At 40.7% G+C, this 20,077-nt stretch overlaps 2 protein-coding genes and 1 pseudogene across 3 annotated transcripts; 1 reads left to right on the top strand and 2 right to left on the bottom strand.

Moving 5' to 3' along the window:
• The first annotated feature begins 2,681 nt into the window (after positions 1 to 2,681).
• LOC103864667 (EIN3-binding F-box protein 1) lies at positions 2,682 to 5,652 on the top strand. Its single transcript, XM_009142427.3, has 2 exons — positions 2,682 to 2,994; positions 3,204 to 5,652. Exons 1-2 carry the CDS (start codon positions 2,970 to 2,972, stop codon positions 5,045 to 5,047), a joined length of 1,869 nt encoding a protein of 622 aa, XP_009140675.1. The 5' UTR covers positions 2,682 to 2,969; the 3' UTR covers positions 5,048 to 5,652.
• LOC103864668 lies at positions 5,419 to 16,525 on the bottom strand (annotated as a pseudogene). The gene is made up of 9 exons (XR_004457815.1): positions 14,859 to 16,525; positions 10,065 to 10,209; positions 9,594 to 9,749; positions 9,438 to 9,506; positions 9,198 to 9,272; positions 9,016 to 9,084; positions 8,830 to 8,904; positions 8,636 to 8,710; positions 5,419 to 8,509 (listed from the first exon to the last, which is right to left on the bottom strand). The product of XR_004457815.1 is annotated as a receptor like protein 21-like (transcript).
• Positions 16,526 to 16,755: 230 nt separating this feature from the next.
• Positions 16,756 to 19,331, bottom strand: LOC103864666 (putative clathrin assembly protein At2g25430). The gene is made up of 2 exons (XM_009142424.3): positions 19,080 to 19,331; positions 16,756 to 18,968 (listed from the first exon to the last, which is right to left on the bottom strand). Exon 2 carries the CDS (start codon positions 18,941 to 18,943, stop codon positions 16,994 to 16,996), a length of 1,950 nt encoding a protein of 649 aa, XP_009140672.1. The 5' UTR covers positions 18,944 to 18,968; positions 19,080 to 19,331; the 3' UTR covers positions 16,756 to 16,993.
• Positions 19,332 to 20,077: the final 746 nt, after the last annotated feature.

Below are 20,077 nucleotides of genomic sequence, written 5' to 3'. Positions count from 1 at the left end.
ATATTTTGAGGATTTGGTGGATACTTAGTCGTGGATACGCAATTTCCATGTCTATGTCGTCACTGACCACACCATCATTGTCCACATCTCTCTGTGTCTCCATATAATGTTACAATTTTTCAATTTTTATTCTAAATTATACAACATGTACGCACTCCCCTATCTATGCTTTCTTATCTACACTTTCCCAAATCATAAACCCCAATCCACATAACCCATATCCACACATCCATTGACCACCTTTGATTTCTCTACGCTTTCCCTGCACTGTTAGAATCAAAATCTAGAAAACCAAAAACAAACTCAAAAAAACATTTGAAAGATTCACACACTTTCCTAAAGAGCTTTAAGTTCGTTGAAGAAGAAAAAAAGAAAGTTAGTATTACTTTTTTTTTTAAACTCAAATCTTGATGAGTCACTATCAACAATTTAAGTTTTTGTACTGTCGTTTTCTCATCCATTAGATATGGTTTATTAGCATCTCATCCAAAGGCTTAAAATAGACTCACTAACCGATAAACCTACTTTCTCAAACAAATAAGTGACTATTTAGTTTTTTTCTTCTTTCATTCTAAACCAAACATCCTTGCTTGTTTCTCCAACAAAGGACTTTTTCGTCCACAACAGTGGCATCCGTACACAAAAAGTGTGTTAAATACTGAATGTGTCTTTATAGGTAAACAAAAGACAGAATGTGTCTTTATGTGTAACTCTCTCTTATGACAATGTGATGAAATGTTGTTTGTTTTGTGATCATAGGTTCTTGCGACCAACGACCGAATGTTTATTTTATTATTGTTATAATTTTATAAAAATTATAAAAATTATAACAGACAATATAACATATATTGAATATAATAATATTGAATGTTATATTGATGAAATTTGAATGTGATACCTTTAACAGTTTTAGTAATTTATAGTCATTTAAAAAAAAAATCAAAATATAACATATATATAAAAATCTAAATTTTTATTATATAGTTAATGTAGTTATTTAATTTATTGTAATAGTTTAAAATTAAGCAAATATGATAGAAAATACATTAAATTTTATCAAATCTTTATTATTCAAAATCATTAATTGTCATATATTTTAATCACATTAGACAATTTCTTAACTTTTATTTAAGGAAATAAGAAATAATATTAACAATAAATTTATGATTAGTTTAATAAAAAACTTATGATATAATTAGATGAACCAATCTATTTCTCTAAAGATTTTAAGAATTATATGATGACACGTGACTACAAAAAGAAGTTGTAGTGTTTTTCAAGGAGATTTTAAACAAATATGAACTCGTGTTTTCAACATTGTGTGGTCACGTTTTTATGTGTTTTATTCAAAATTGAGATTTTATCTTCACATGTGTTTTGGTGGTCGGCATGACATGTTTGAGATGGTATTAGAATTATGTTCTTTTTGGTTGCTTTTCGCGGGCTGGATGCAATTGGTTCTCGTATAATGTTAGTGGGCTTCTAAATGTTAGTGGTTTTGAAGAATGCATCGATTTTGCTGTGGTTGAAGATGAGGTTTAGTTGTTGAAAAATTAAACTTTGTGGTGTTGTCTCCAACCATTTTCTAACATTGTTTCCTTTGATGGTTTATATATATCGCCAACGTTTTAAAAATTGCACGCTCGTGATTATTATTTCAAAAGTATGATGTGACAGTCTTAGTATGTGTTATATGGGTTCAATTTATGAGATTTCCGGAAATTATGGTTTAGACAGGTCGATCTTGGCCAAGTTTATACAAGCTTCCAACAAGAGAAAAGACGAATGGGCAGCGGATTGACCATGAACTTCAGCGTCGGTCGATCTAGGACAGACCAACCGATCCATCTACAACGATCGGTCGATCTTGGTTCCTAAGCACCTCGACGATGAAAAAAGAAAAAAATTGCAAATGGAGAAGGATCAGACATACTCGATCAAATCGACCAGTCCTCTTAAAATTGGTTGATCGCATCCTATTATGAGTCGATCTTCACCGTGCAAGTCCTAAACCTCTTTCAAACACTTTTTTTTTTTTTTTCTCGATTTATTCTCAAAACCGAGAAAATATAAAATAAGGTTGTAGAATGATATTTATCATAACTAATTTGTTTTACGAATTTTGGAGCTATTGTTTTATTCAGTCAAACTATGAACTTTTATTGAAACTAACCATCTAACTAATGTTTCATTCACCATTTCTTCAGCTATAGAAAATCATATTTAGGGAAGAAACAGCAGAATTGTATGACCCATGGCACTGATATTCTGAGTCTCTCAGTTAGTTGTGTCATGTGTGTTTAGATCCCACATTATTCCCACTTGAGGATCTCGAAATCAAAGGTCAAGGAAACCCGGCCGTTACTCTACTTGCATTTCTGATAAATTACATACATAGCCTCACAATTCCCAAGGAAAAAGAAGATGGAAGATACCGTAGGTCGCAAATACAAAGGAGAGGAATAGAGTTATCCCAACTACCAAACACCTTGGATTCTCACCCCCATTTGGCCATTTTATTTACTTTTTGCCTTAACGCGCTCTGGAGGGGGCTTCCTCTGCAGTTCTTTCTTTTTTGTGTGGCAATAAATATAGAGACAAAATAAAAAATAAATAAATAAATAAAGAAAGATCTTTAGCTTATAGGAACAGATACATTGCATTTACATTTCATCCAGAGTATAAAAAACCACATCTTCACCTCATTGTTGCGACCCATATCCTCTCTCCTCTCCACCTTTATTTTTTTCCTTCCTTCTCTCTCTCTCTCTCTCTCCCTTGCTCCTTTTTGCCCTATACGATAGGGTTTTCTTCATGTTCATCTCTTTCTTCAACACAATCAAAGCTGATTCGTTCCTTCTCTTCTTCACCGTCTTCGGATCTATCGTTTTTGCTCTCTCCCACGGGTTTTCGCTTGTTGAATCAATAAGCGCTTTCGTTTTTTTTCCTGGGAAGTTGGAGCTCGAATCATGTCTCAGATCTATAGCTTTGCTGGTGAGTCTCTTAGATCTAAGGGATTCGATTAGATTTTAGGCGTTTGAATGTGTTTTTAGCTGGAATTTTTATAGATCTGAATACGATCGATCGTGTATGATGAGCTGGAATAATTTTATAGATCTGCGATTAATAGATCTAGATTTTGAGTTGAATCTGATGGTGATGAATTAAATTTAATAAGATTTTTTTTTTTTTTTTTTTTTCAGGTGAAAGTGAGTTTTACCGACGTGGCTCAAATCCAAAGGAAGCTAACATTTTCCTGTCCCTCGTTGATTGCTATTACCCTCCTTGCAAGAGGTCTCGCGTCGTGGCTGCTGCGCCTTCGCTCTTCAGTGCTTTTGAGGAGGAGGAGAAGCCAGTCTCTATCGACCTCCTTCCTGATGAGTGCCTCTTCGAGATCTTCAGGCGTTTACCTGGCCCACAAGAGAGGACCGCTTGCGCTTTCGTCTCCAAACACTGGCTTACTCTTGTAACCAGCATCCGACAAAGCGAGCTTGATGTTGACAACAAAACCGAAGATGACTGTGAAGGATGCTTATCTAGGAGCTTAGATGGGAAGAAGAAGGCGACTGATGTTAGACTAGCTGCTGTCGCTGTTGGAACTGCTGGCCGTGGTGGACTCGGGAAACTCTCTGTTCGCGGAAGCGACAAGGTTTCGGATCTTGGTCTTAGGTCGATTGGTCGGAGCTGCCCTTCTCTCGGCTCTCTTTCCCTGTGTAACCTTTCTGCTGTTACTGATATTGGTCTCTTGGAGATCGCAGAGGGTTGCCCTCAGCTTGAGAAGCTTGACCTGAGCCGTTGCCCTGCAATCACGGATAAGGGTTTGGTGGCGATCGCCAAGAGCTGTCCTAACTTGAGCGAGCTTAGTTTGGAGGCTTGTTTGAGGATCGGAGATGAAGGCCTGCAAGCTGTTGCACGGTCTTGCTCCAAGCTTAGGTCGGTGTCTATCAAGAACTGTCCTCTGGTGAGGGATCAAGGAGTCGCCGCCTTACTGTCTAACACCACGTGTTCCCTGACGAAGCTTAAGCTTCAGATGTTGAATGTCACTGATGTGTCTCTTGCGGTTGTTGGTCATTACGGCTTGTCGGTCACTGAACTTGTGCTCGCTGGTTTGTCGCACGTGACCGAGAAGGGATTCTGGGTCATGGGAAATGGTATTGGGCTGCAAAAGTTGAACTCTTTAACCATCACAGCCTGCCAGGGAGTGACTGACACAGGGCTTGAATCTGTTGGGAAGGGATGCCCGAACATGAAAAAGGCGTTGATCAGTAAATCCCCGTTGTTGTCCGACAACGGTTTGGTCTCTTTTGCGAAGGGTTCTTTGTCATTGGAGAGTATTCAGCTTGAAGAGTGCCACAGGGTCACCCAGTTTGGGTTTTTTGGTTCTCTTTTGAACTGTGGTGCAAAGCTGAAGGCTTTCTCAATGGTGAACTGTTTGGGGATTAGAGATCTCGCCACGGGATTACCTGCTTCGTCTCACTGCAGTGGTCTACGCTCTCTGTCTGTTCGCAACTGCCCTGGCTTTGGAGATGCAAACCTTGCCGCACTTGGGAAGCTATGCCCTCAGCTCGAAGATATTGAGCTGTGTGGGCTCAAGGGGATAACAGAGTCTGGGTTTCTACATCTACTTCAGAACTCTCTTGTGAAGGTGAACTTCAGTGGCTGTTCCGGTTTGACAGACAGAGTCGTCTCTGCCATCTCTGCTCGCAACGGTTTGACTCTCGAAGTCTTGAACATGGATGGATGTAGCAAGATCTCTGACGCCAGTCTAGTCTCTATTGCAGCAAACTGCCAGATTCTAAGTGATTTGGATCTTTCGAAATGCTCGGTCTCTGATTTTGGGATTCAAGCATTGGCTTCCTCTGATAAACTCAAACTGCAGATCTTATCCATGGCAGGTTGCGCTATGGTCACTGACAAGAGCTTACCATCCATCGTTAAGTTGGGTTCGACTTTATTGGGGTTAAATCTCCAACAGTGTCGATCAGTGTCCTGTTCCACTGTCGACTTCTTAGTCGAGAGGCTTTACAAATGCGACATCCTCTCCTGATCCACCAATTCCACGTTACTACTCTATCCACCTATAATGAAGGTATCTTAGTACTACTGTTCCAAGTTAAGTGTCAGCTCTTTTTCAGGCGTGTGTCTCTCTCGCTAAGCTCGGTATTACCCTTTTTTCCAAGTAGTTCGGCTTCCGGTTTCTTTTTCCAGTCAATGTTGTTTTTGCAGGGGTTTCCCTTTTGATCAGGGGGAACTCTAGCTTACCATGAAACCGGAATGTCGTGTGGTTGCTTGAGAATATACTTACCGGGTATTACCGAGATTTTAGGGTTTATCATCTCCTGTTTTGTATGTTTCGTTTTCTTTGCGTCGCTTGTCTTGTTCATGTTTGGTTTTCCTCGAAAGGGTCTGTGTGATGTGTACACGTGTTCAAGATTTTGTTCAGGTTGCCATGGGTTCTTTCTTTGAGGTTTGCTCTGGCTTTTGTTGCAACAAACTCTTTGAAGAGTTTTTTCTTGTTGTTTTTTTTTCCAGAGCCCTCGTTTTTTTTCCCTGGCAACTGTATTACGATCTGTATGAACACTGTACTAAGTTATGTATATGCTCTTTGGGATGGTTTAATGAAGTATTGAATAAAATTCTCTTTTCGTTGTATTTTATTTTTGGTATCCTTTCGAGATCTGAGAAATTATTACACCTTTAAGACTGTATATGGGACAGAGAATCAGATTGTATGTGAAAACATGACTTTTTGACTTTGATTTACGTTTGTGTGTGTCCCATTCAAAAACGAAATGTGGTCTAGTTCAATGAATGTGGTTGATGAGAAGAATCTGGCCAACGATTATATTTGTGTGGATACGATATGATTTGAGTGGGATTATAATAAAGTAAGAAAGCGAGTCATTATTAAGAGTCTTCGTTGTCGCTATTATTGTTATTTGTTGACTAATCTTAATCATTAATTAAGATGGGGCCAAGTTCCCAAATTATGAACCCTCAAAGTGGAGACAAGGAATCATTGGAAGCTGTGCGTCTTCTTCCACACAATCTCTATCGTAAGTGAGAGTAAAAGAGATTGAATAACATGGATTTTTAGAAACGGTAAATCCAAAGCACATGTAAACGAATAAAATTGGACAGAGGGATAGTAGTTCTTAAAATGATTGCATATATTTCAACAAAAAAGAAGGATGTGAACTTTTAAATTTTTTATATTCTTCAAGAAGTAACTAGGAATTGATGCTCGAGTCTGAAACACTCGAAAACATTTTGCAATAAGATTCCACATTTGGCTCAAATGATTTCAAAGAAACATAGTTTTTATTGAAGCGATGAAAGCATCAATAAGGCGTAGCAATGATCGACGCCAAGGACAATCAAAGCACATAAGTAGAAGAATGCATATCAACGCTGTCAAATAAGTTGAGCCAGTGCTATAATAGAAGACCAACATGTCAACAACAGCTTCCTCGTCCTCTTCTTCCCCTCCTCCATTATCTTCTTCCTCTGACCTCTCGTTAGCCTGATCACAACTTATATTGGTTGGTAGTCCACAAAGAAGAGGATTGCCTACGTAGCTGCTCTTGTCAAAGGTATTGAATTGCCTTCCTTGGGGAACCATTCCTGACAAATTGTTGTAAGACACATCAAACACGGCAAGAGAAATAAGACTGGTTAGCTGTTGAGGAATGCTTCCATGTAACTCGTTGTAAGAAAGATCAAGGCTCTCAATATCCTTCAGATTGTAGAAGCTGGATGGTATAGAACCCGACAAGAAATTGTGAGACAGATTAAGTGCTCGAACTCTCGAGAGGTTTCCAAGCTCTTCTGGGATAACACCACTTAACTCATTGCTTGACAGATCTATTCCATACATATAACCAAGTACACCTTCACTGAACTCAGTTCCTCCAGTATAAGAATCATACCTTTCTTTTGTTGCAAAATTTATCGCAATTTCATGATAGGTAGTGTACTTTACTACAAGCTTCTCCGCAACAAATGTAGATTTGTAATATTCCAACTGAAAGCTCGTGGGGTTGTAATCTTCCCCAATGTAGATATTTGTATCCTCTTCTGCCACTCCGAGATCAAATGATAAGTTGTAAAGGCATGAAGGTATGTAACCATTGAGCTTGTTATGTGAAAGATCTAAAATTCTAATAGTTCTCAGATCACACAGCTGCCTTGGAATCGATCCTATTAAACTGTTTCCCCTCAACAAAAGAATACTTAGCTCTGGGGGATCCTCCAAGTCCGTACTGACAAACTCCGGGATAGTCCCGGAGAGCTTATTGTTCCGCAGATCAAGTATTCGGACACGACGTGCCAACAATGTGTCTGGAATTGTTCCTGTGAAGTTGTTGTCTCGTAAGAAGAGATATCTCACGTAGTGACCAACGTATGAAGGTATGGCTCCAGATAATAAGTTTCCAGAGAGGTCCAAAAATGAAACTGAGGACATGTTCCCCAAAGACGGTGGTACTGCGCCTTGGATGTTATTATCTGATAACAATAGAAATTCCAAATTAGATAGGTTAGATATCCAACTAGGAATTGCACCTGTGAGAAGATTGTTGGACATGTCGAGAATCGACAATGTAGCGTTGGAGCTAAGCAGACCAACTCCGATCTCCCCTGTGAATAAGTTGTTATCCAATCTCAACACATCCAATGAAGTAAAGTTTGTTACTCTAGGAGGGACATGGCCAGTAAATTTGTTGTGAGAGAGCTTCAGGTATTTCAGTGAAAAACAGCCGGTGAAAAAGCTTCTAGGTAACTTCCCAGAGAAGTTATTGTTAGAGAGGTCAAGAAATGAAATGTTCTTCATCTCGCCCATTGACGATGGAAAATTTCCTTGTAGTCCATTGTTTGAGCCGTTCATGTGTACAAGATAGGGAAGCAGACGGCCAATGTTATCAGGGAACAGCCCACCAATATCATTTTTTGAAAAATCCAATAATTGCAAATTATGATGCACTATTGTAGTTGTAGGCATCTGGAAGGTAGTAAATGAATTACTCTGCAAGAGTAAGACTTCAAGTTGTGTATTATTCTCTAGCAGCCAAGTAGGAACGTTTCCGGATAATTTGTTGCTGGATAGATCAACTAGACGCAAGTTTTTCTGGTACAGAAAAAAGGAAGGGATTTTTTTCAAGCTGCAAGATCGTAGTACAGCAACACTGAGTTGAAGTTTTGACTGCCAAGTACTCTCTGACTACTACTTGTAGCATATCAGACGACGTTGTTGAAAGTTTTAACACCTTGAGATTTGTGAGGTTGGTGAGTGGGTTGAGCGAGAATATGCCACTGAAGTTGTTATCTGATAGTGAAATATATTCGAGGGACTCAAGGCTAATGAAACTTGATGGTATATTTCCGCTAAATTGGTTGGATGATAGGTCGAGAACTCGTAGCTTCTTCAAACTACCTAAACAAAGAGGAAGCTGGCCTACAAACTGATTTTCTCTAAGATTGAGCTCCCGCAGACTCTTCATTTCACAAAATACTGTAATAAGAGGGTTTTAAAAACAAGAAGATAATGAGAACAATAAGAAGAGTTGTATTGTACTCAAGAATTTAGGAGACACTTCTCATACATATAATCTTAAAAGGAAAAGCAAACATAGGTCACCTTCTACTGGTATAGGTCCGCTGAAACTGTTTTGAGCAAGGCTTAGCAGTTCCAAGTTGATCAAGTCTTTTAGTTCTGAATAATAAGGAAGAGGCCAAAGGATTATTATACCTTGAAAATGATCATTGTCTGAATATAAAGAAGCTATATATTCATTTCCATTCGTAATAAAATAAACCAAAGAAAAAACTTGCCTCGCAGTTCCATAGAGCTAGAAAAATGATTGGAACTTAGATTTAGAGCTTTCAGCTTTTTGAGGTAAGAAAACTCTGCGACACAAAAAAAAAACAAGACACTTATAATTAATATGAATACGATTTATTTATGAGATGGCATAAACTAATTCAACAATTATGGAACAATTGACTTAGATATCCTACCTAGCATGGAGCCGTTTAGAAAATTTCGACTCAGATCCAGCAGTTCCAAGTTTGTCCAATCTTTTAGTTCTGAAACAAAATAAAGACCAAGACATTTCACCTTGAAAAATGATCATTGTTAAATATAAATGAGCTAATTTCATCTAACACTAAACAAAAGAAGAAAAATGGAAGAATCTTGCCTTGTAATTCCATTGAGCTAGACAAGTAATTGGAACTTAGATTTAGAGTTTTCAGTTTTTTGAGGTGAGTAAAATCTGTTGCAAATCAAAGAGACACAAATCAATGCACATTTAGTTAATATGAATATAGGATATCTGCCGAGTTAAATCTGTTACAAGTTATACACTTAGTGGAGGTTATTGGTTGTAGTATTTTAATAAAGACAAAAGACATTGGTATATAGTAGACGTAGATGGTACCTGACAAGGAGCCCTTTAACATGTTTAGACTCAGATCCAACAGTTCCAAGTTTGTCAAGTTTTTTTGTTCTAAAAGAGAGTCCAAGAGAAAGTAAGAATAATAAGAACAAAATGAGTGATAGCAATTGTAGCGGTTACTAAATTAGAAAAACACACCTTCAGCAGGAAAAGGGCCTTCAATCAAGTTATTGTGAAGAAAAATAGTTTTAAGTGATGATGCACCATTAAGAAAGGGAAATATGCTGTCGTTAAATCTGTTTGAAGAGAGATCCAAAATCTCAAGGTTTCTTAATCTCCTTAAGCTTTTATAACCTGGAAACAAAACGCCCATTAACAAGATATCCTAATCACTTCAGTAAGTACATTTATACTTTTAAGCAAAAGAAAATAGAACTATATGGACTTATGATGAATATGATATGTATTAGATACTATTCCTTTTAAGCTCCAATAAACACATGGATGAAGTATTGGTTGTTAGAATCATCCAAGCAATATAGAGCTTTTAGATTTCTTACTTCATAGTATTCTTCACTCTAACAGAATACTTAATTGATTGTAATGTTGTTCTACATGGCCTAGACATCAGAAAGGGTAATCTAACGCTGTGAAAAACCTTAAGAATACCTTCAACATCATCAAAGAAGCCATCAAATCCGTTCTGTTCAACGGATAGGCTCAGTCTTCGAATATCTTCAAAAGGTTGTAGCAAAGAAATATTTAGGGGAGAACTGAAGTTTTCAAACATCATGTCACCAATGGATATCCCGATTGTAGAGTATATATATGGAAAGTGTCTTATGTAAATATCTAACGTGAAAACCCTACTTTCTATGATGTATATATTGTGTACTCTGATATCAATAATACAGATCGTTCATTATCTAATATGGTATCAAGAGCTTAAGATCCCTATTTTTCTTTAAGCGGCCGCCACCTCCCCCTCTTTTCTCATCTTCTTCTTCGTTTCAAAGTTATATCTCACAACCATGTCACAATCTCCGGCCAGCAACAGTGAGACCATTAACGTCTCCGATACTCAAACCGTAATTAACGTCAACATGACGAACGTTTCCAAGCTTACCTCCACCAACTTTGTGATGTGGAGCCGTCAAGTCCATGCTCTCTTTGATGGATATGACCTAGCGGGGCACATTGATGGATCTATGATCATCCCACCCCCCACGCTTACAAATGAAGGCGTCATCTCTACAAACCCGGCGTATACTCTGTGGAAACGCCAAGACCGGCTGCTCTTCTCAGCCCTGATCGGAGCTGTCTCGACCTCCCTGCAGCCGATCCTGTCCCCTGCCTCCACTGCGGCTGAGATCTGGACCACACTCTCCGACACTTACGCTAAGCCAAGTCGCGCTCACTTCAAACAACTGAAGCATCAGTTGAAATACTGGAAGAAGGACAGCAAGACCATCGATGAGTATCTTCAAGGTTTAACTACTCGTTTTGATCAGATCGCGTTACTTGGCAAACCACTTGATCATGAAGATCAGATCGAGTACGTCATCGACGGTCTTCCGGAGGATTACAAAACTGTCATCGATCAGATTGAGAGCCGTGACACTCCTCCATCTCTAACCGAAGTTCATGAGCGCTTGCTTAACCATGAAGTCAAGCTTCAAACCGTCGCAACGGCGCCAGTTTCTGCTCCCATTACGGCGAATGCAGCGACTCACACTGGGCACAAACCGCACAACAACAACAACATCAGGAACCAGAATCGCTATGCAGGCAACAATCGTCAAGGTAACCGCCAAGCACAAACATGGCAGCAACAGAGCTTCACTCCTAGACAGGATAATCGTCAAGGTAACTCTCGTGGCTATCAAGGCCGGTGCCAGATATGCAGTATGTATGGGCACAGTGCAAGGACATGCTCTCAACTGCAACAACATGGTTCCTCTTCCGGCACAGGCTACACTTCAGCTCCTTGGCAGCCTCGCGCGAATCTCGCCGCAGCTCCGTACAGCGCAAGTAACTGGATCCTCGACAGCGGAGCAACCCATCACCTTACAAGTGATCTCAACAATCTCTCACTACACCAACCGTACAACGGTGGCGAGGAGATCACCATAGCTGATGGTAGCGGTCTTGCGATCTCGCACACTGGTTCATCTATACTCCCTACTCCCTCTCAATCCTTAGCCTTAAGAGATGTCTTATATGTTCCAAATGTTCATAGAAATCTCATCTCTGTTTACCGATTATGCAACACTAACCAAGTATCTGTCGAATTCTTTCCGGCACATTTTCAGGTGAAGGATCTCAGCACGGGGGCGCGCTTGCTCCAAGGCAAAACTAAGAACGAACTATACGAGTGGCCTATCCCATCCTCCCCAATCGCCACCTATCATGCTTCACCATCACCCAAAACCTCTATCTCCTCTTGGCATTCAAGACTTGGCCATCCTTCTACTTCTATTTTAAAGTCTGTTGTTTCTCAGTTTTCATTACCAGTTGTTGATTCAGTTCAAAAACAGTTTGCATGTTCTGATTGTCTCATGAATAAAACCCACAAACTCCCTTTTCACCTAAACACTATCCAAACACACAGACCACTTGAATGTCTCTATAGTGACGTCTGGACATCCCCACTTCTTTCTACCGATCAGTTCAAATACTACCTTATCTTTGTTGATCACTACACCCGATACACTTGGCTTTACCCACTTAAACAAAAATCCCAAGTTCGTGAGATCTTCATTGCGTTCAAGGCTTTGGTTGAGAACAAGTTTAACACCAAGATTGTTACCTTATACTCTGATAATGGAGGAGAGTATATTGGTCTCAGATCATTCCTCACCGCTAATGGCATCTCACATCTTACTTCTCCGCCTCATACTCCAGAACACAACGGTATCGCCGAGCGGAAGCATCGACATATTGTCGAGACTGGGCTTACATTACTCAGTCAAGCGGGTGTTCCCAAAACCTATTGGCCATATGCTTTCGCCACAGCCGTGTTCCTTATTAATAGGCTGCCGTCTCCAGTACTTCACAACAGCTCTCCTTACGCCAAGCTCTTTCATCAACCACCCAACTACCTCAAACTTCGTGTGTTCGGCTGCTTGTGTTACCCATGGCTGCGACCATATGCCAAGACAAAGCTCGACGATCGCTCCTCCCCCTGCGTCTTTGTCGGCTACTCGCTTACCCAAAGCGCGTACCTTTGTCTTGAACCTGTTACTGGCCGAATATACACATCTCGACATGTTCAGTTTGTCGAAGACTCTTTCCCATACCGTAATCCTCAACCCAAATCTTCCTCAACCGTCGAACCGCAAACACCAGAACCCACACATTCTTATCCTATAGCTATACCCGTTCCTAGCCGGCCACTCGTATCTACTAGTTCAGCAGCGCCCCCGAGCTCGGTCCCTCATCAGACGATCGTGCCAACTCCATCTCCGGTAATCTCTGAAACTCCATCTACTGCAGAACAGAGGTCGTCTATCCCTAGCAATGTTAGTGGAGACCAGATGACTTCTGTAAGGAATTCGACAGGTACATCATCCTCCATTCCCGTTCCTATATCCTCGAACCAACCTGTAGCCTCCACACCTCCTCAGCCACAAATATCACCTGTCCTGTCCCCAGCTCAAACTTCATCTTCATCCTCTCAAAATACAAACCCGCCACCACCTCAACCCACAAATCAACATCAGATGAGAACCCGAGCCAAAAACAATATCGTAAAACCCAACTCCAAATTCACCCTAACCGTAAACACCCGACCCATAATCCCAACCACAGTGAACCAAGCTTTGCGAGATCCAAGATGGCGCAATGCTTGTACTGATGAGTTCAATGCAGTCACTCGGAATCACACTTATGATCTGGTTCCACCAGCTCCGGGTCAAAACGTCATTGATACCAAATGGATTTTTACACTAAAATATCTTCCTAATGGTCAAATTGACAGGTACAAAGCTCGACTTGTGGCGCGTGGTTTCAATCAAAAGTATGGTCTTGATTATGCTGAGACTTTTAGTCCGGTGATTAAATCAACTACTGTCCGTCTTGTACTGGAACAAGCGGTTCGACATGACTGGTGCATCCGTCAACTTGATGTCAACAATGCATTCTTGCAAGGCACACTTCAAGACGAGGTCTATGTCTCTCAACCTCCTGGTTTTGTTGATCAAGATAGGCCTCATCATGTTTGTCGTCTCAGAAAAGCTCTTTATGGACTAAAACAAGCGCCTCGAGCATGGTACGAGGAACTGAAACATACTCTACTTGCTGCTGGGTTTCGAAATTCAGTGGCCGATACATCTCTCTTTGTCTACACACATGGTGGTCATCAGGTCTTCATCCTGGTTTATGTGGACGACATTGTTGTTACCGGGAGTAGCAATGCGTTGGTTGATCAGTTTATTCATCTCCTTGCCACACGGTTCTCCATCAAAGATCTTGGCAACTTATCCTACTTTCTGGGCATTGAGGTTACACGCACAAGCTCTGGCCTACACCTCATGCAAAGGAAGTATATTCAGGACCTGCTCACGAAGACAAAGATGCTAGATGCTAAATCAGTGTCTACTCCGCTGGCCTCACATCCCAAGCTCACTCTTGCGTCTGGAACCATGCTCTCAAATCCGACGGATTATCGAATGGTTGTGGGTAGCTTACAATATCTGGACTTCACACGTCCGGATATAGCATATGCCGTTAATAAGTTGTCGCAATTCATGCACAGACCCACTGATGACCATTGGCAAGCGGCAAAACGAGTTCTACGTTATCTTGCTGGAACTGCATCTCACGGTATTCTGGTACGTAAGAACTCTCCTCTCTCGCTTCATGCGTACTCCGACGCTGACTGGGCAGGGGATCCCGATGATTATGTGTCCACGAACGCTTACATCATCTACCTTGGTGCGACTCCCATCTCATGGTCAGCAAAGAAACAGAATGGTGTTGCCCGTTCTAGCACTGAAGCTGAATATCGTGCAGTAGCAAACACTGCCTCTGAACTTCGTTGGGTATGTTCTCTTTTGTCAGAACTCGGAATCAACTTGCCTGCTGCGCCGGTGATTTACTGCGACAACGTTGGTGCCACCTACTTGTGTGCGAATCCTGTTTTCCATTCTAGGATGAAACATGTGGCTCTCGACTATCATTTCATACGGAATAATGTCCAGTCTGGTGCACTTCGTGTTGCTCATGTTTCCACCAAAGACCAGCTTGCTGATGCTCTTACAAAACCGCTCTCGAGAGCAAGATTTCAAGAATTGTTTGGCAAGATTGGAGTTACTCAAGTACCTCCATCTTGAGGGGGCGTGTAGAGTATATATATGGAAAGTGTCTTATGTAAATATCTAACGTGAAAACCCTACTTTCTATGATGTATATATTGTGTACTCTGATATCAATAATACAGATCGTTCATTATCTAATACCGATAACCCGGCCGCTTGTACGATTGCACTCAAGGCCCTCCCACAGGCAGCAATCACTTTTTGTATCATTAGTCCAAGTAGGTTGAACAGTATCGTATCCCCATTCTACACTCAGTGAGATAAGGTGTTTCTTGAGCTCCAACAAAGCTTTTCTCTCTTTCTCAATGCAACTTTTACATCCATGTAGCTGCCCCAACAGTAATACCACCCATATCAAGAATTGGCCCAAGAAAAGCTTTCGTTCCATTGCAAATAAGATATATAAAAAAAAAAGCAAATGAGATAAACTTGCAAGCAATTTGGGAAATGGGAGTTTGATGAAAATTCTCACACGGTTATAAGAATTCAACACGATAAGAGCGCATACTATTTAAAAGGTTGAAGTCTTTATTAATGAAAAAACTTTAGGCGTGTAGCTATCGGTTACTTTGAATTTTCTTTGTCCAAATTACCCATAATTGTATTATATACGTGTTGCCTAAGACCCCATATCCGTATTCCAAGAAGCAAGCGAAGCCAAGTCAAGTCTGAGATGCAATATATCTACGGTTTGTTCTTATCGATTTCAATTTTTCAGGGTTCTTTATTAAGAACGTTGAATTTATTCATCCCAATATTAAAACGGAATCACTTTGAGACTTTTGTAAGCTTTAACTTAATACATGAGCAATACAGAGTAGTTTAAGGATATCGAACCAGACTTTGAGTCCATCTTCATATCTGTGGTTTCCGGATGTACAAAATGATAATCAGTTGCGAACATTCTTATCGATGAAATGGATGATTATGCGAAATAAGGTGCAATCTCCATTATGCCTGCATTTCCGTTTTCTCCAAACCTTTTGCATGAAAAATCTAGAGATAAATACAAGGATTTTTGTTTGGATTTGTCTTCGATATCTTAGCTCTAGCAGCTGAGTTTGAATTTATCTCTTTTGTTTGGATTTCAAGACTGCAAAATATGGTTGCAGATGAACTTGCTAAGCAAAGTCTTGTAGTAAATGAGGGAGACCCCCTCACCTATTAATGGAAGTTTGTGTTTCAAAAAAAATACAATGATTTTTATCTTATTATAAATTTTGAAAAAGTTGTGACCAAATGATCTCTAACCTAACATCAAAAGTTAGAAATACTTAGTATATTCACTAGTTATTGAAATGATTTGCTTTTTAATAGATTTTATATGATTTTAGGTAAATTGAAAATTAACTAAAATATTAGTTAAACCGATCTAAAATTTTATCTAACACTATCATATTTTGGACTTCTATTTTTTTTTTAAACTAAAAAGCCTCTACCAGAACACTCTGAAACCATTTAAAGCATATTTTCCTTGTTTGGCTTGGATCCAGTCCAGCCAATAACCCTAACTGACCACACCATCTATAAGTACAGAAGATCCCGATCATTCGCAAAATTAGTCAACCATTATTATATAAGTATCACACGGATGTCATGGACGGTGTGCCAGAAATGCCACCTGGCTCACCCACCCTTACATGAGTTGGACATGAAGAGACTCCAGCTTATCTTTAGCTTTATTATTATTCATTCTCCATAATTTAAAAGAACTGATCATTTATACACACATTTGGTAACGGGGGTCCCATCCTAGCTGTCAATATATATAAATAATAACCCATTGGGTCACCCACTTCTTGGTGTAACAGACTTCCATATATACACATCTCGCGCTGTCATTTTCCAATCTCAACTATAGAAAAGAATAATTTATGCCTTGTAAAAGATAAGAAGGCGACAATTCTATATCACCTAATAATTACCAAAAAAACATTGAACCAATGACTTCAAACCTCATAGGAGTAGCACAACATAACAAAGTCCTATAGCGTTTTTTGCAAGTCAAACAATAACACTCTTAAATCCAACAAAAGTTATTCTCAAGAAGTTTACAGTGAAAAACATTAGAGATATCAAAATGTGTTATACAAAATGAAATTAAGATCCTCAATAAAGTGTACATAAACTATAAATCCAAACTCGATGAAGAGACGCAAGAAACATTTCAAAAACACACGAGAACGAAGGTGAACAAATGAAAAAAAGAAAAAAACAAACGAGTCATCTACACATACATCATAATAAGACTTGGTGGAGCAAATAACAAATAGAATGAAATCAGTAAGGATTGTTGTAGTAATACCCCGTCGGTGGTGGTGGTCCCATCCCGTTGACAGGTGGCATTCCGTAAGGCATTCCACCTGGAACTGGACCAGTGTTGTTCATCTTCGCCAAACTAGCTTGACCTCTCATCCCTTCACGCTGGTATTGCTGCCACAGCTGCTGCTCTTGGCTCAGCAGATACTGCTTCTTCTCCATCTCGGCCATTTGCACGTACGAAGGCGGCGGGATGGTTAGCGAAGCTGCGAACGGGTCTTGGTTCACTTTCTCAACGGTTCCATCTGGTGCAGGTAAGGCCAGTATCTGAGTGTTGGCTTTACCCGGTAAAGGTAACGCTACGCTGCTCGCGCTGCCACCTGTTAACTGCGTGGTGCTAACATGTTGCCTAACCGCTCCTTGATCGTACATGCCGTTGAGCAGTAACGAGTCAAACCCGCCGCCTAAAGCGGCTGTCTGTTTCTCTAAATTGCTAGCTGTTTCAACCAATGCCAGCTCCCAATCCGCTTTCCCTGGCTCTGCTGCTGGATTCTGCCACGCGGAAGTCACTCCATCCGACGGGAATGCTTCCCATTTCCCGTTACTCCCCGGCGGACCGGCGAATAGCGCGAGAGCAAACTTGTTCCCTTGGTCGTCACCAGTGACTCCATCTTCCCTCAAGTTAACCAAATCCTCCGTGTACTGCGGTTTCTCCGGCTCAGGCTCAGGCTGAGGAGGAGGAGTGTAGCTCTCCGGAGGAGGAAGCGCTTTGATCTCGTTCATATCAGGCTCCTCTTCTTCCGCTACCGGCGGAGGAGGAGGAGGAGGAGCTTCGATCTCTTTCCTCTCAGGACTCTTCCCTCTCTTCGCCCTATCTCTAACAAACTCCTCCAACGTCTCCAACAACTTACTAGTAATCCTCTGAACCTCCGGGTACTCAGACGATCTCGCCACGCCGGTCTCCTTACACCAATTATAAAACGCGATCAGCTCATCAATCTGTTTCGCCGCACTCGCGTAAGCGTCAAAGGCCTTGACGCAATCTGTATACTCCATATCGAAAAACTTATCAAGTAAAACAGCTAACACCTCGCAGATATCAGCGTAGAGCTTAAAACTCTCCCTCACGACGGGATACAACGCGATAAGTATCATCCTACTGTTCTTAGCTAAACCGGTTGGTCTTAAAGTCAAGAACCGGTCAAGCAGTCTCTGTAAATGCCCCATTTTCCCGAAAATCCTCTCCGGAGTCATCTCCGGAAGAGGCGTCACAGCTTTCTTCTCATCTCTCCCTCCTCCAATCTCGTTCATATCTCCGTAAGAACGAGATCTCTTAGGCACACCACCATAACCACCACCGTAAGCACCACCACTACCGTTGTCATAATCATAAGATCTGGGAGGGGGAGATCGAAAATCATCTCTCCCTCTACTGTAACGGTCATCACCATTGCTATGATAGCTACTACTCCCCCCACCCCCACCCCCACCACCACCACTCTTCCTCTCAAACAAAGCTAACTCGAGCCTCTGATCAAGATAAAATGCATAAGTCCTAACGAAAGCTGAATGATCCCACGAGCTCGAGTGCGCCTCGTCGCGAAAATCAGACATGTTGAGCATCCTCGTCCCCCGTCTCGTCGAGTGGAGGATCTCCTCTTGGAAGAGAGGGTCTCCTTCGTTGAGGAGGCGGTGGACGAGCATCAGGGCCTTGAGGGCGACCACCCAGTCGCGCGTCTTCCCGAGGCGACGCGAGACGGAGGTGACGCAGGCGAGGATGTAGCCGCGGGAGAGGGAGGTGAGGTTGAGGATCTCGCGGATGTACTTCTCGCTCGCGGGGTCGTCGTCGTGGCTCGTGGCTTTCACGATGGCTACTTCCAGATCTGGAGCCGTGTTGCTCGCCACTTTCGCGATCCCGATGCTCGTTTGATCCTTAACCGCTCCGATCGCTTTTCGGATGCTCGGCGCCATCTCTCCTAAACCGGGTTTGAATTTTCTGAGAGGAAAAATAACAAAAGAGTTCGAATACTATTTGAATCCAACGGGAAAAACATTTGAAAAATAATGAAATTGGTTTTTGATTTCAAAAGTTATTAATAGAGATTACCGTTTGGAGATTTAGGAGAGGTTTTCTTTGCTAGATCTACGGAGGAAGATTCGTCGGAGTTGAAAACGATGTCGGATTATTTGGAGATTCGTTTCTTCGGTTATTGAGATCTTTAGATCTGTGAAGGAGGAGGACGAAGAAGAAGATCTCGAAGGCTCGAAGGCTGTTGTGGAGAGATTCGGAGAAAGGAGTAGGGAAAGGTGGTGGTGGGCTAAAGTGAGAGAAAGAGGTGGATTTAAGACAAGAGTTCGAGTTCGGGATGACGTGGCTATTTTTCAGCCGTTGATTTGGAGAGAGATGCGAAACTTTTTTTACCGGCATTGTCGGCAGCTGTGTGCTTGTCGGAAGGTAAATGTGTTATTTACCTAACTTTTTACATAGTTCACTGTCAGTGAATAACTGACGTTCAAACTTTTTTTTTAAAAAATATATAAATCTCAAACTCTAAGAACATCAACATTGGTCATTGGTTAAATATCTCCACTCGGGTAGGACAACAAATCCGAAACCCCGAAGAACCTAACCGAATCGGATCAGAAGAGTACTACCAAATCCGAATAGATATTAATTGAACGAGTTCAAAATTTTGGTATCTAGATAATCGGAACCAAATTCGATCCGAACCGAAATATTTCAGATATCCGAATCAGAATTATACTTAAATATATTAGTTATTTTTAAACTCAATATCTAAAAATATATACAAAATATATAAGATATTTTAAAGTTATCCAAAATATTTAAAATATATACAAATAGTCAAAAGTAAATGTTTAAAACAACTAAACAATTTTACATCAAAATATTGAAGCCAACTCAATTTTAAGTTACAATTTAAGTATTTTGGCATATATTATTCAAATTTATATGTTCTATATTATTTTTAATTTAAAAATTTTGAAAAATTTTAAGCATATTTGAATTTTAAAATTTTTAAAATAATTTAAACGGGCTATCCAAACCCAAACCAAACCCGCAAATATCTGAACCGAACCCGC

Source organism: Brassica rapa, chromosome A04, assembly GCF_000309985.2.
Source record: "Brassica rapa cultivar Chiifu-401-42 chromosome A04, CAAS_Brap_v3.01, whole genome shotgun sequence".
NCBI lineage: Eukaryota > Viridiplantae > Streptophyta > Magnoliopsida > Brassicales > Brassicaceae > Brassica > Brassica rapa.
The sequence above is the reverse complement of the archived record's forward strand: the minus strand, read 5'-3'. Positions and strand labels throughout refer to the sequence as shown.

Excerpts from the sequence above, each read along its gene's own strand:
- LOC103864667 (XM_009142427.3), top strand. The coding sequence starts at position 2,970 with ATGTCTCAGATCTATAGCTTTGCTG. Across the intron at positions 2,995-3,203 it reads TCAGATCTATAGCTTTGCTG|GTGAAAGTGAGTTTTACCGA; the intron begins GTGAGTCTCTTA and ends TTTTTTTTTCAG.
- LOC103864666 (XM_009142424.3), bottom strand. The coding sequence starts at position 18,943 with ATGGCGCCGAGCATCCGAAAAGCGATCGGAGCGGTTAAGGATCAAACG.